Raw genomic sequence first — 15121 nt, forward strand, 5'->3', positions numbered from 1 at the left:
TATCTGCTCGGTAGACACTGTGAAGCACAATAGATACTAAGAAGCTCGGTAGACATTGTTGGACTTCACATTGTTTAAATTTGCTTGGTAGCCACTTTTTGCTCAGTGTAACCTATTGAACTACTAGTTTTATAAGGTAACCACTTGATGCTCAATAAGCATATAGAATTGAGTAAGTGTTGTCACTAATGACAAAATAATCATAATGCCAACAATCTCCCCCTTTGGCATTGGTGACAAAAACACTTATGAAACAAAACTTACATTTTGATTTATTCTGCTATTTACACACTTTACATATCTCTCACATATCTCACATATTTCCCCCATACATATGGTATGCATAGCTTTTATCTATACAATGTCTTTCTTATTCCATATTCATCTCATATTTCCAATGTCTCTGCCGACAATCTCATCTCATCTCCCCCTATATCAACTTATCTCTCCCTTTTTGACAATAATTCCAAAGAATCTATATATAATGAATTTAAATTGAAACACCAAAATGTGAGAGAAAGTCTAAGTGTACCTAAAGAATAAGAGATAATGTCTTATCCCAATTGTCTTGCAAAATTTTGTAGGTGGAGAGAGCCACTTGAACTTCTGCAGAAAGTTCAATCATATGATTTGCTATCGAAAAATTGCTGTCATGGATTAATGTTTTTGAGTAGGAAATGTGTTTTTGCATTTGATCCATGACTAGAAGAATCATATTCTAAATGTCAATCAATGTAGACCAAATTCTGGTTTCTTCTTTGAGTAACTCTACCTACATTCGGACAAAAATCTCACCTTTGTGTGATGCGATGAGCTTGAACTATGGTCAAGCTGCAACTTTTGAATGCTATCTTTCATTTCCATATCTAATTTATTCAATTTTTCTTTAACTTCCTTAGTGAACTCAGTAACATCACAGAGCTTGCGAAATATTTATGTTACATTTGTGAATGCTTGCTCAAGATTACTCAAAATTGTGGTTAATTCAACGTATTTTATTGCAATGTGCTCAAGAACTTTATTATCAAATTTCTTCTCTACCTTTTCAATGAGTTTCTCTTGCCTAGAGGTGTCTTCATTGAACTTATCTATAGCCTCTTCTAATTGCAAAAAAATGTGTTGAGATGAATCAACATCAACACCAATAGCTTCAATTATTATATTTTTGGCATTTTCTATTATAGTTTATTCTTTATCTCTCTCTTCTCTGAGTTGCTTCTACCTTGCCTTCTAGTCTAGAAGCTAACTAACCATTCTCATCTCATTGGCTAAGGCATTGTCCAAGTCTATCTTTGGAATAACAATTTCTATATCCAAGTCTATATCCTCATCAATTTGTTTTCCAGTAAGCAAAAGTTTTAGAGGAGTCTTAGCTTTTACTTGTGTACTTACTTCCTTGGATTAGGAAATAGAGACAATAGTTGACATAGATGGACTGACAGAAAATACTTGAATAGGTGCAACTAGAGAAGAGCTGAGAGAAGTATCGGTTGAATCTAAAATTGGTGTGCTTCCCAAAAATGATGTACAAATAGGTAATGTATAGACATGAATATTCACAATTGGAGTTGTAGACAAAATTGTAGAAAGAATTTTAGAACTTACTATACATGTAACAGATGAGGTAGACATAGTTGGTGCTACAGTGACTAATTGCTCCGGTGCTGATGAAAAAGGTTGCAGCTCGGTAGATGAAGTAATGGTTACTTCCATAGGTGATGCTTGGAGCTATGGGGAAGTAGGGGTAGATGATGTTTCTGGTGTGGTCAATCCTGTTGAAGCTATCTCTAACCTTGATGATGTTGCAGTTTTAGGTGGAGAGTGAGGAAGGGAAGCAATGACTTGTGCTGCAATTTTCATTAGATCATCTTCTTCATCCTCTTCCTCCTTGTCTTCCTCTTCAGCTTCTTCCCCTTTTTCTTCATCATTAGACCTTAGAGCCTTATCAATACTAGTACTTGGAGTGCTATCATCTCCTTCATCACTACTGGTATCATCATCATCCTTGATTATCATTGGATCATCACTAGACTAATGCAGATGTTAGATGTTCTTCCACATGTCTGTTGCATCTCTAACAACATGCTTAATGTCTTTTATTAAAATCAAACATGTGTTGAATTTAATTATCATTCTTCCTTCATTTTTTTTCATTGCTTCCTTTATTTCTATCTCAGTGAGACTTGGTAGAAGATTCTTCAAGGACTATTCATATATGTCCTTAGCTATTTGGGTGGCTGACTCCCACCTTGGTTACAATCTTGCTAACAACTCTTTGGCTATTTGAAGGGCAATCTGGTCTGGGGAGTATTTCCATTTTTCCATCTTATTAAGTACCAGTTCCTCAATCTACATTTTCTCTACATTAGTCCTTGTTTCAAATTTTAATGCTTTAAAGTTTGTAATGCTAGCACCCTCTTCTATTTTTTTCAATCTTTCTTGGAAGGTCAGTCAAGGCTTTCTAAATACTACTTCACCTTTATTCTTACCTTTTCCTTGCCTTGTGAAAATAGTTGTGGAGGCCTTGGGAGGTTTTGTGATGATAACCCTACCTTTCTTCTTTGCAGGCTCCTCCTCCTTCTTTGATTCTTCCTCTTTCTCTTTTGTTTCCTACTTCTCTTCTTCATCCTCACCTTGTCCCTTGGTAATCATTAAGGGCTCAGCAGCAATTTTTAACTTGGCAACCTTTCTCTTGCCTTTATTAATTGCTTGAGGAAGTATGATTTCTATTTTTATACTAGCTTTGGCTTTATCATATGTTCCAAAAAAAAATTTCTTGGGATCTACTAGTTCATTTACTAGTGCTTCAATAATATCCCTAGTTTCATCAATGTTTACCTCATAAGGTAGAGGTTTTACCCATGTAACTCGGGGCCTGACTGCCTAAATATATACTCTGTCATAGTCAACCATAAAGAAAAAATCATCTTTGATATCTTCAACAACTTTAGGAGGGATTCTAAATCTATTATTTATTCACTTGTCAAAGTACTCAAAATAGTTGTCCATTATACTATCAAAATTGACACCCATTTCTGTTATGAAATCATTAATTTGATAAAGAATGGGGACATCCTTTCTCCATACCATAGAACCTTTAGAGGTAAAGAATTTGTGTACATAGAAGAATAAACATGTCAATAATGATCAAAATTTATAGGGGTTATTCTTTGACAATCTGATACTATCCATGTTCTTGTTCAGTTGTCTTAGCAATAGCTTAGACAGGTCATATTCTAGATTCTTCTTTACAACCTTGAATGCTAGGTCTACGGCTTCACACAACACACTATTTAATTGGCTTGAACTGTAGATCGTGTGAGCTATCACATGAATTCCTTATCTAAGTTCAACATTAGTAACAATTCTAACATTTAATCCTTTGTCATCCCACTCGGCTACGGTTTTCTTCTAAAGTTCATCCCAACCTAAGGTTTTTGTAGATTTGGCTTTATTGAGCATGGGAAGGCCAATAATCTTATGAATCATTTTCTTAATGATTAGAATGGGTTGCTCTAGCCATAGTTGACCATTATGAACATGACTAAGGATGTATCTGATCCATTTTATTTTGAAGCTTCTTGGCATGTGGGAGATGTGGGTCAAACCTTTTGTCTCTAGGTGTTTATGTTCGGGTTTCAAAGAGCCATCAACACTCACTTCTTCCAATGCACTATCCATTTCTAGGGTTCCTAATTCTTGAATAGAACACTTGAAATAAGTTTGAGTATCATTGATTAACAGTACCTTTGGTGGTATTTACAATTGTGTGCCATTAGGGTCCAGTGCCTCTGCAACTGCAGGAACCAACTTGAAATTAGGTGTTTTCCATTCCATGCCCTTGACCAACATTTCTGATCCACATTTTTCCTTGTTGGTGCTTGTGCTTCTAGAAGCCATTGTAGCTCAATAAGAGATGGAAATCTTCAAACAAACTTCTTTATCTACAAATTCGCTCAAAATCGCTTTGAATCACTTGACTGCTCTTGGAAACCTTTTAGCTCTAAGAATATGATGAGAATGAAGTTGAATTCCCCCCATTTTGATGAAAATTTTTGCATTAATGCTAGGTACCATGTTGTCATAGTGCATGATAGACTATCATCCACTAACCTAACTTGGCATGAGCATCAACTTGGTAGATGAACAAAATTCCTTTACTCCTAACCTTGCTCGGTTAGGTCTTCAACTACTTTGCTCGGTAGAGTCTGATGCACTCAGTGAAGGATAACTTTTCTATGGTCCTGATGTATCTACAATACTGATTGGATCATTTTGCATTCATTCCATTCCTTGGAACTACTTATGATTTCCTCGGTGATTACAACTTCAACTCATTCTTAGGTATTTAGTTTAAGGGGATGGAGTCACCTGCTTCTTGAGTGACTTCACTTCCATGATTTGAGCTTGCATCTTCAGTGGATTTAGGAATCCATTGTTGCTTCATTTGTTTCCTTATGTTTTCAGCCCTTGCTTTCTTTTCATCCTCAATTATGCCTATATTCATGCAGTTTTTGGCTATATGACTGAGTTCAGTGCATGTATAACACCTTATGGTAGTGTCCTTCTTCCTTAGGTGATGTCTTGCATAGTTTATACCAATGTGTCCATATTCTCCACAATAATGACATCTACACCAAGTATTGTAGTCCTATCCAAATATTTCCTTTACATGTTGTTCTATTGGATTGAATGTTTTGGATCTACATTGAGATGCCTTATGACCATGCTTTTTGCATCTGTGACAATTACCTTCAAATTTTTGTTTCTCCTTAAATTCATTGGCTTTGTGACCATGCTGATTACAGTTATAGCATTTTTCATTGAATTTTCTTTTTCCATTACTCCAGCATTTATTTGATGTGTGACCAACTTTTCCACAATGATTGCATGAGGGTTTTAGATTTCTTTTTGCACTTTTCTTGGAAGATTCATCTTGTTCTTCATTTTATCCAAGTCCCGCTTTATCATTTTTCTCATGAAGATTCTGTTCATTTTGCTCTATCAGTTGATTCATGTCTTCTTGTGACTTCGTCATTCTTTCATTGATTTTCTTTTTAGTATTTAGGCCACTCTTTAATTTCTAAACAATTTTCTTTTCACATCTTAGTTCTCTCAGTATTCTTTCATTAACTTCCCTTTCACTATTTAGATCACTTCTTATTCTTTCATTATGTGCTTTGAGAATCTTGATTTCTTCATTTGCTCCAGAGATTTGATTCATGAGGTCTTCATGCTCATTGGATTGATTTTTTCTTTCCTCCAAGTCTTCATTTGCCTTGTTTCTTTGTTCCAAAACTTTACATAGCCTGATTGATTGGATTTCTTGTTCTCTTTTAAGTTTTCTTACTTCTTTCTGTAGAGAGCCATTCTTTGCTAGGAGTTCCTTGATTGCCTCATTAGCTTTATTTGAGCTACTTGATAGTAAAAGGTCTTCAATCTTTTCTTCAACATACTAGTGGCCATTCATTTGTCTTGCAAGTTCCTTCCTTCTCTTTAGGGATTGAGAAAGATACTCCTTTGCTTCTTTGAGTTGCGCCATGGCCATTTCTAGATCTAGTTTTTCATTTTCAATTTTCTTGTCTAGTCTAAATATCTCCATTTATCCTCAGATCTTTGCTCAAGCTAATAAACTTTTATCCTGAGAACCACAAAGCTCTAATACCAATTGTTAGAAATATTAAGGAATGATAGGTTATTGAGAGGGGAGGGGTAAATCAGTAGCTTTTTACCATACATTCATCTATACTACTGCATGCATAAATTCTAAAACATAAACCAATCATTACACAAGTGAACACAATATTTGGTGACTCAGAAACCTTCCAAATAGAAAGTAAAACTAGGGTGTGAATGATACCCACAAAAATTCAATGCTGCAGTTTCTTTTTTAGACAAATCTATGGGCTGTGAAGTTACATACATTTTAGGGGAACCGGAAGATAGTTTCGAGAGTTCTCTGCAATGGCTTCAGCTTGAGTACCAGAGTTAGAGTCTACCTGACCTTAATTTAGAATCAAGCCTGCCTTTGTGGATTCCTCTTCAAAAGTTGCAGTGCTTAAGAATTAGCGATGGTTATTTCCGAAAACTGTGGGAGAGCAATGTGCAGGTATTTATTCTTTTACCATCATGTTAATTAAAAATTGAAATACAACGAATATGATATTTTTAAATTAAGTAATAATTACAGTAAATGAGACATTTTGGTTGCGTCGTAGACAAGAGAATAGTAGAACAGTAGATGCACATTATGTTATAGTAGTTTCCTGACTATTGTTTACACCCGAAAGTTTAAAACAATTATATTTTGAATAACAGGTACCTTCCCATTTGAAAGAGCTTCAGATAAAAAGCACCTTTGTGGAAGAGTTTCCAGATTTTTTAGGAAAATTAGATAACTTGAAAAAGTTAGTTTTGCATGCTGAGTACATCCAAACAGATATTTGGTCTTTGTTTGAACCGCTCAGAATGGATGTCCGTAGTTTAAAGATAAGGGACAAGTTTTTAATAGGAGACGTGGCTTACAATGATACTGAAGACAGGTCTAATTTTAATTCTTTAGTTATCAATGATTACAAATGGCTTTGGGAAGGGGAAGTGGTTTTGAATAATGAGGGAACAGTAATGAGTAAGGTCGAAGATCTAGAGATTCACGGCTGTAGACTTGTAATGAAGATTTTAATTAACGGAAGTTGCTGTCAGTGCCTGCAATCTCTCAAACTATCTGAAATGAAAAATCTTGTTCAAGTGGATTTATCAAGGATAGAAACATTGAAAACTCTTGAGATAAGCGGTTGTGAAAAATTCAAAAGATTGTCGGCAATGTCTGATTTTTCCAACCTTATGGAATTAAAGATTAGCAAATGTCCGGAGATTGAAGAGCTTCCATATCTGAGCTGCTTGGAAAAAATTACTATTGAGAACTGTAGTTATGTGAAAAGTGTGTTGGGGAAGTTAAGTCTCCGAAAGGGTGTTGAGTTAAATATTATTCAATGTCTAGGGTTTGAGGAGTTAAACCTGGCACATCTGAGCTGCTTGGAAAAACTTACCTTTGAAAGCTGTCATCATTTGAAAAGAGTCTTAGGCATATCTAATCTTGCAAAGCTAGTAGAATTGAAGATTTCTGATTGTGGTATGCTGGAGCTTGAGTACTTGGATCTCAGTGGAATGAAGTGTCTGGAGAGGGTAACAGTTGATGGATATGTGAGGATGGAACATTTTGAGTTGGATAGCTGTGAAAAATTGAGAGAAATAATGTTTGATTGTAAAAATGTTGTAAAATTAAGCATTCGTTACTGTGCACAGCTTGAGAAGTTATCAGATTTAACAGGTCCAAGTTGCTTGAAGAGGATTATAATTGATGGTTGTGGGAATTTAAAATATATTAACCTGGATGGTCTTGAAAATTTGGAGAGTGTTTCAGGTAACTTGGAGCTTAGACAGATGAACATTATTAAGTGTCCTGTGCTGGAGGAGTTGCCGTGTCTTGACAAAATGTGTTGCTTGGAGCAAATTAAAATCGAGTCTTGTGAAAAGATATAGCACATCATCCTGCCAACATCGCTCATCAAGTTGGATGTCCAAAGTTGTAGAGTTTTGCAAAGAATAGCAGTAGCTGGCGATCTTACAGAGCTTACACAGCTGATTATCAAACAGTGCCCTGCACTTGAGGAGTTGCCAAGCTTTGCCGGCGTGACTGACTTGGTGGAATTTGAAATTGACTTTATTAAGGAGCTACAGAAAATTACTTTACCAACAGGATGCGTCAGTCTCCAAATAACAGGATATGGGCATTTGCAAAGAAAAGAAAGAATCAGAATTCGTAGAGGGCATATACACCTGTATGTTACCGTGCCTCCTAAGCTTGATTTGCGACGTCTCTGCAGCCTGAGCTGCTTGGAGGAAATCCAGATTTGGTTTTGTCAGAAGCTGCAGAACATCACGCTGCCCACAACACTCGTCAAATTGGATGTATACAGATGTACAGTTTTGCAAGGAATAGCAAGAATTGCCGATCTTATAAAACTTAGACGGTTGTCCATTGTTGCATGTCCAAAGCTTCAGGAGTTGCCTCTTTCCAGACTGAATTGCTTGGAGGAAATCGAGATCGAGTCTTGTGAAGAGCTGAAGAACATCACGCTGCCCACAACACTCACCAGTCTGTCTGTAAAAAGATGTACAGTTTTGCAAGGAATAGCAGGAATTGGCAATCTTATAAAGCTTACACGGCTGTCCATTGTTGCCTGTCCAAAGCTTCAGGAGTTGCCTCTTTCCAGGCTGTACTGGTTGGAGAAAATCGAGATCAACTATTGTGAAGAGCTAAAGAACATTACGCTATCCACAATACACACCAGTCTCACCAATCTGTCTGTAGAAAGCTGTACAGTTTTGCAAGGAATAGCAGGAATTGCCGATGTTATAAAGCTTACACGGCTATCCATTGTTGCCTGTCCAAAGCTTCAGGAGTTGCCTCTTTCCAGGCTGAACTGCTTGACGAAAGCTACGGTCTCGTCTTGTGAAGAGCTGGAGAACATTACGCTGCCCACAACACCTGTCAGGTTGTCTGTCAAAGGATGCAGAGTTTTGCAAAGAGTAGCAGGACTACCTCATGTTACAGAGCTTACACAGCTGTGCATTGTCGAGTGCCCTGCACTTGAGTTGCCTTGTCTGGGAAGACTAACGTGCTTAGAGAAAATTGAGTTTGACTCTTGTAAGAATCTACAGAACATATCAGCAGTTGAAGAGTTACATGTACCACAATATACGACACTGACTTATTGCAGCTATGCTGTAACACGGTATTTTATTGATAGGTGGAAGGTAATGATTTAACATACTCCTTTTCTAACCGACAGTCATAAATATCATTTTTTAACAAAACCGTGTTTCCTATTTCATTATTGACCTTCAGCTTTGTTTTGTATTTTGTTGTTAAATAGAGCGTATATTTTACCAAGTAATGTTTAGAGTGTGTTGGTAAATAGATTTGTCACTAAAGAAATTGTCCAATGGAGTGTATGTGGCAAATTGTTTACAACAGTTGGATAGGCCCTTGATATCTGGCCTTCTTCTGCGTTTAGAGGGGCAGCTCCCTTGTAAGATGAAATTTTAGATTTTTCAAAAAGGATAAGAAGAACTTAGAAAATAGGACGGAAAACCATTGATAGCGAATGCACCACACGCCTTCAACGTTTTCATAAAATGACGTAAACTATTAATGAGAGCTATCAAGGACTACGCTTGAGAACTTTCACCAACACAATGCTAATTCAAACATCCACAAATACTCGCATCATACCATGAAAGTAATCATAGATGAATCAACACTTTAACAATCCAGATTCCTTGGAGAGAGAACACTAAATGTACTTCCTTTTATTTCTTGCACCAAGAAAGAAAGAAATAACTGATTACACAAAAACAACAATTGTAAACACATTCCAAAAATTTCTTTATGATTAGAGCATCAGTGTTCCCTGTATCCAAGTCCCAAAAAGTCCCTTATTACAATGATTTTTAGGAATTTATAGCCAATCTAGAATAACCAACTTCTCGAGTTTGTAACTACCCAAAAAGTTGGAGTTTGGGCTACTTGAAGATGATTTGTAACCAACTCTAACCCCTGAAGCTTAACTACGGTTATAAAAATGAAAACTAGAATTAATTCTAAAGTTGACCTTCTTAAAAAATACATCAACAAAATTCTAAGACAACTTTGGGCAGAAATACTTCTAACTTTTAATTCTTTGAATTTGCTCCTTGATCTGTAGGCGCTACCAACAACTGAGTCAAGTTTGCCTTGTATGCTCTGAATGATTTGATGACTTGAGCCAAAGTTTTTTTCTTAATGACGATTAAACTCTGCATCTTCAGCTTACACAACTCATGTCTCTTTCTAATTTCATCCAATTCTGTAACACAACCTGACAAGTTTTGAGTACAGGAGTTCAATGCTACTGAGAGACTGCTCAATCTCATCATAACACTAGCATCTAAACTTTGTTTACTGCCAAGTTCGGTGCTGATTTTTGTCTCTATGCATTCCAAAATGGAAGATATGTCTGCATTTTGAGTGTGCTCACTAATAGGAATGCCTTCTACGATCATCGGTATATCCCCCAAGGCTTTCTTTTTCAGTAACTTGCATGAGTTTAAGAATTGTTCTCCTTCACTCAATTGTTCATTCATACTATCATTCTTCCACCGGATATTTTCCAGCCATATATATATTTCCGCTTCTTCTCCAGTGGTGATTAACTTTAGTGACTTGACTATATTGATGTCCATGCCTTTAATTTCTACTAAATTGGCATCAATTTCTTTCCAGAATGTTCGTTGTTCCTTGAGAGTTGTCAGTTCTTTTTGAATGCTTTGTTGTATATGATCCACTTTGGTAAATATACCTTGAACATCTCGAAATAAGCTTGATGCTTGTTCTTTCATGCTTTGTACCCATGCTTTCACCATCTTACCATAAGTTTGGCATTCTCCTACATTTCGAATGGTTTCTTCATCAAACATCTTCTTCGGATCTTCTATAATTTCTATGGATGAACTAGGGCTTGGAAAGGAGTCACCAACCATTGATTTGATGCATGAAGAAAGAACTTGGACTTGACACTTGAGTTGATTCTTAACTTGCTTATCTCTCCTTGATTGCTCTATTAGGATAGCAGCTGACACTTGAAAATTGTGTTCTTTCCCTTCACGGGTAGTCCGACCTAGATCTACTTTAGTGATGCTAAAGTCAGATTCATTTGCCTCATTTATGTCCTTTTCTGTGACTAGTTGTGCAATTTCAACAGAAATATTACCTGTAGTGGAGCTCACTGCTAGTCTGGAATCCATTTTAGTCTTCTTTATCTTTGTACTTCTGTGCATCAAGTCAGCTACAACATCTAGATTGGGCGCTTCCAATTGAATCACCCTTTTCTTCTTTCTCTCCAAACTCTGTTGTAACCAAGATGTTGAGATACTAGCAGATGGACCAATTACTGAAGGAAGCTGCAAGACTGTAGATGATAAGTTCAAGTTATGCACATTTTCTACAACTGGCTCCTCTTGGATTGCTTCTGTGCTTTCGGGAGACAATGAACGTGTAGGAGATGTTATGGATTGAATCATCTCATCTAAAAATGATGGTAAAGTATTCATCTCAGGAGCTTCATCAATCATTGTTGAATTGGCTTTAAGGTCTTCTCCTTGGGTTTTGATCTCTTCTTCCTGGTAACCACGTTGAGTTCACATGCTGATGCTAGATCAACTCGTTTATTTGGATCTTCACCATCATCTCCCTCTTGTGTTCTATGCAAAGAGCCTGAGGATGTAGGAATAGAAGACGGAATGGTTGAAACTGATGTTCCTTCTTGAGAGCTATTATTATTATTTACACTACTTCTTCTTGTTGACTTAGTAGTAGTGGCTTCTTGGACTTTATTCTTTAACCAAGTCTCAGTTCGTTGAATCACAAAGAAAGTCCTTTCCTTGAGGTCTTTTAGTTCTAGCAGCGACCAATTGATATGTGGCAATTCTAGTAATTGTATCTGCTCAAAGAAGTAAGGATCAATCAAGTTTGACCCGTCTTCCGTTACGCCTATCACATCCCATCCCATTTTGTAATCAATGATTTTTTGTATTGTAAATCTCATCCAGTCCCTTTTTCTAACTTCAAAATCATTCTCACAATTAGCCCAATAATCTTCCAATGTGGGGAAACAAAGATAGCCAGGTCCAAGTGCCAAGTTATTTTTAACATACCCGCTACTATCAAATGGAAAGTGACTGTAGAAAGAGTGTAGAGTTATGTTCACCATGGATCTCTCAATATTTTGAGCATCCGAAGAAGACGAACAACTGTAATGTCCGATGCCAATTGGGAAAGGGATTGATCTTTTGTTCCTGCACTTTTTGTTTACTTGACCAATTTGCCTGCAGACTTCTGAAAGTACCAACTTATCATCTACAAAGCGAGGCAACATGAGAGGACAATCTCAGAAACCTCCAATGCAGATGTAAGTGAATCGAGGATATTGTATGAAGAAGCTACCATAAATACTAATGAGACTAGCCGCTTCAGGAGAAATTCGAAGCCCTATGTCTCCTTGTAGTTCCCTGGCAGTGAGCATAGAAAAAGCATCATTCACCCTGCGGAAGTGTGCATTTCTTTGTTTTAATTGCAACTGGGGGTAATAGTTATAGATTTGAGTGGTTAAGCTATATTCCCCATAAGGATTTAGATCGGGCCATGACTTCATACTTGCAATTGCGTACATTAGATATGAGGACATGTAAAATCCTTGATTTGCATTGAATCCTGTCAACTAGTAATGGAGGGCATCGCTGATCATTTCTCCCCAATCTATAAACTATTTCCCAGTGGTGATGGTATTAATATACAAAAACATCCAATCTTGAAAATCTTCAGCCGTCTGATTTCCCACCACTCTATTGAGAAGAACTATCATATCAGAAATGTCTTCATTAAAGATATTCCTGCGTAACATTCTGCGCAACTGCGATTGTCCTCGTCTGGGTTGATCGAGCCAACTTTTAGCAATAACATTGAGACATGTTTTCTTATTCTGATGAAAATAAGCCTGGGCACCTTCTTAAGAAATTTCTGTGAACTCCTCTCTTACTGGCAGTCTGAAAGTGATGGATATAGATATGGGGTCCAACCTTGCTATGATATCACCTCCTGCAGTCTTGATGTCCCTCAAATTCTGATCATATGCCTTGATACATTCTAAAACCAATTCCACACATTGAACTGCGAGCGGATGTCCTCCTGCATGGGCCAGACCACTTTCCAGCATTCGACGTGCCAGGGGTGATTTATCTTCTTTGCTCATCATCTTTCAAAAGTCTGCAATTTCTAAATGCCCCATCTTTGTGTCAGATATTTCAGGAAGCATGCTTTTTAGTATTACAGGAGGTTCCTTACCCTGAAAATTATACCTCATATTATCACCTGTCAACCGTTAAGGGCTGTCCTAGCAGTAGTGCGGAGTTAATAGCCACTTTTCTTTATTCAAATTTGATGTTAAATCTTCATCAATTATAAATTTCACCAAAATATTTACTTTGCTTTGAGAATCTGACTTTTAGATGGAGCAAAGGCATTTCGTCAAACAATATGAGCAAACCTTTGGCTTGGCATTTTGTTGAACAGTTTACATGCATCCGATATTTCCAATGAGCCGTTTGCACGCTAGGAAGACGTGAGTTACTTTATATTATCTATATTTAAGAGCATATATTTCTCAATGGTTTCTCTAAACTTTCCATCCCGCACGGTTATTTATCAACTATGGAGTGTAGAGTTATGGCATTTCATGCTAGCCATATTTCAGACATAGTAAGAACTACTAAAAAGCTCTATTCTCCACCTGTGGATTGTTAATGTAAACCATTATAGTGTTTCTCCATGCTAAGCGTTAGTATTCCCTCCTTGCCACGTGCAGGATGAGTGAAGATATTTTCTCAAACACTTGGAAACTTCTGCTGCGCCTAACTTCCCTTGCTTGCGGCTTTATCCTTACATGGTTCTTACTTCAGTTGCGCTATTTTGGATCAGTCGCTCTTTATTAGAATAAATAGATATAAAGTTGGAATGTTGCCTCACCATTCATGTGCAAGGAAAATGCTTTTGAATGTGGTGTTCCAGTGAGCTCGAGAATTCCTCTTGGCTTAATGCATTTCGTTCCTACCTTCCTGATGTTTCAGACAAGGATGGTATGATCTTTCATGGCAAGCTTTCAATTATTCTTTGGCTGGTTTGCAATCTCCTTATCGGCAGCTTCCTGTGTTTTGGATACTGTGAGTTGAATGAGATGGGATTTGAACGGAATGTGTATCTCTATTGAATATGGCATGTTTCAAACAATTCACATGCTTGATTTTGCCTATCAAAGCCGTGTTATGTCCCAAGAAGGTGATAACCAACTGATTCACATGCCTGGTTTATGTTGTGAAGTCGCAAATATCTATTGCTTGAATGACTGAGCAACGTGTAGACATATCAATTCATATTTGGCTTGACTCAGCACTATCAAGAAAGTGGAGATAATAGATGACACAAAATTATTGCCAAGACTTCATTGCTTATCAAGTTGGTTTTTAAAACGGCTTCAAGAACCATTACTTTGTTGGTGACGAACCATGGTAATAACAAGTTAATGAAGTAGTCTCTTTTGTCTCGAGCCATCTGTTTGATTGAGAATAAATTTCAATCAAATTGGGAAGATGTATATATGTGAAACTGAGCTTTGCGGGGGTGGTAGGACTGGCTTAGCATCGTGAGCACCAAATAAATCTGTGATTCATGTAGTTACAACAACAAGTAATTCAAAGGAGATCAATTGCTGGATGTTTGATTTGGCTCTATTACAACCCCCTTCTTGACCGCATCAAATATTGCAAACCTCTGATGATGAGGCCGTGCTACCTGTGTCTTCATTCATATGCCTCGTTCACCTCTCAAAATACAAATATTCACCATGACTGACCTGCAGCCGCCTCCTCCATGAATAGAACCAATATTTTAGTGAACTTTATTTAGAGCCGGTGGTTATTTTCTAGTGGAAGTTGGGTTAGGAGGTTGGGGTTAGAATTAGGTTAAAAAGTTGGAGTACGGGGAGAGAGAGTATGACGAGTACGTGGAGAGAGAAAAAGTGAAACTCAAACCCAAAACCTTAACCCGTACTTCTCTCTAAAGTTTTAGTACGTGGAGAGAGAAAAGTTGGAAGAGAGAGAGTGGAAACTCAAATCCAAAACCTTAACCCGTACTTCTCTCTAAAGTTTTAGTACGTGGAGAGAGAAAAGTTGGGAAGAGAGGAAGTTCGAATTTTCTTGAGTATTTTCTCTTCTCAATTGATTAATATAATTAAACTCTCCGTAAAAATGCTGGAAAAACAGAGTGATCTGTAAATGGAGAGAGTTTACCCTTTTTGAACTATGATTGTTTTGTGTTTTATTTCAGAGCGCGCCAAGGTATACGTTTTTGATCAATGAACCAGTGGATGGAGCGGAGTCATCTTTAAATGAGAGTCTATTTACTGAGGCTAATATTGCCGTCGACGGAGTCACCGAAATAAGTACTGATGCTGAAGATTTTTGTCCA

General features: G+C 37.1%; 1 protein-coding gene across 1 annotated transcript; it reads left to right on the forward strand.

The window, feature by feature from the left end:
* Positions 1–5889: 5889 nt before the first annotated feature.
* Positions 5890–7687, forward strand: LOC149545253 (uncharacterized). The gene is made up of 2 exons (XM_089793835.1): positions 5890–6109; positions 6319–7687. Exon 2 carries the CDS (start codon positions 6469–6471, stop codon positions 7540–7542), a length of 1074 nt encoding a protein of 357 aa, XP_089649961.1. The 5' UTR covers positions 5890–6109; positions 6319–6468; the 3' UTR covers positions 7543–7687.
* The last annotated feature ends 7434 nt before the right edge of the window (positions 7688–15121 follow it).

Source organism: Cupressus sempervirens, chromosome 7, assembly GCF_028749045.1.
Source record: "Cupressus sempervirens isolate cs-2001-9-10 chromosome 7, ASM2874904v1, whole genome shotgun sequence".
Classification (NCBI taxonomy): domain Eukaryota; kingdom Viridiplantae; phylum Streptophyta; class Pinopsida; order Cupressales; family Cupressaceae; genus Cupressus; species Cupressus sempervirens.

What these genes read in the sequence shown, in the direction of transcription:
- LOC149545253 (XM_089793835.1), top strand. Translation starts at nt 6,469, where the DNA reads ATGGATGTCCGTAGTTTAAAGATAAGGGACAAGTTTTTAATAGGAGAC.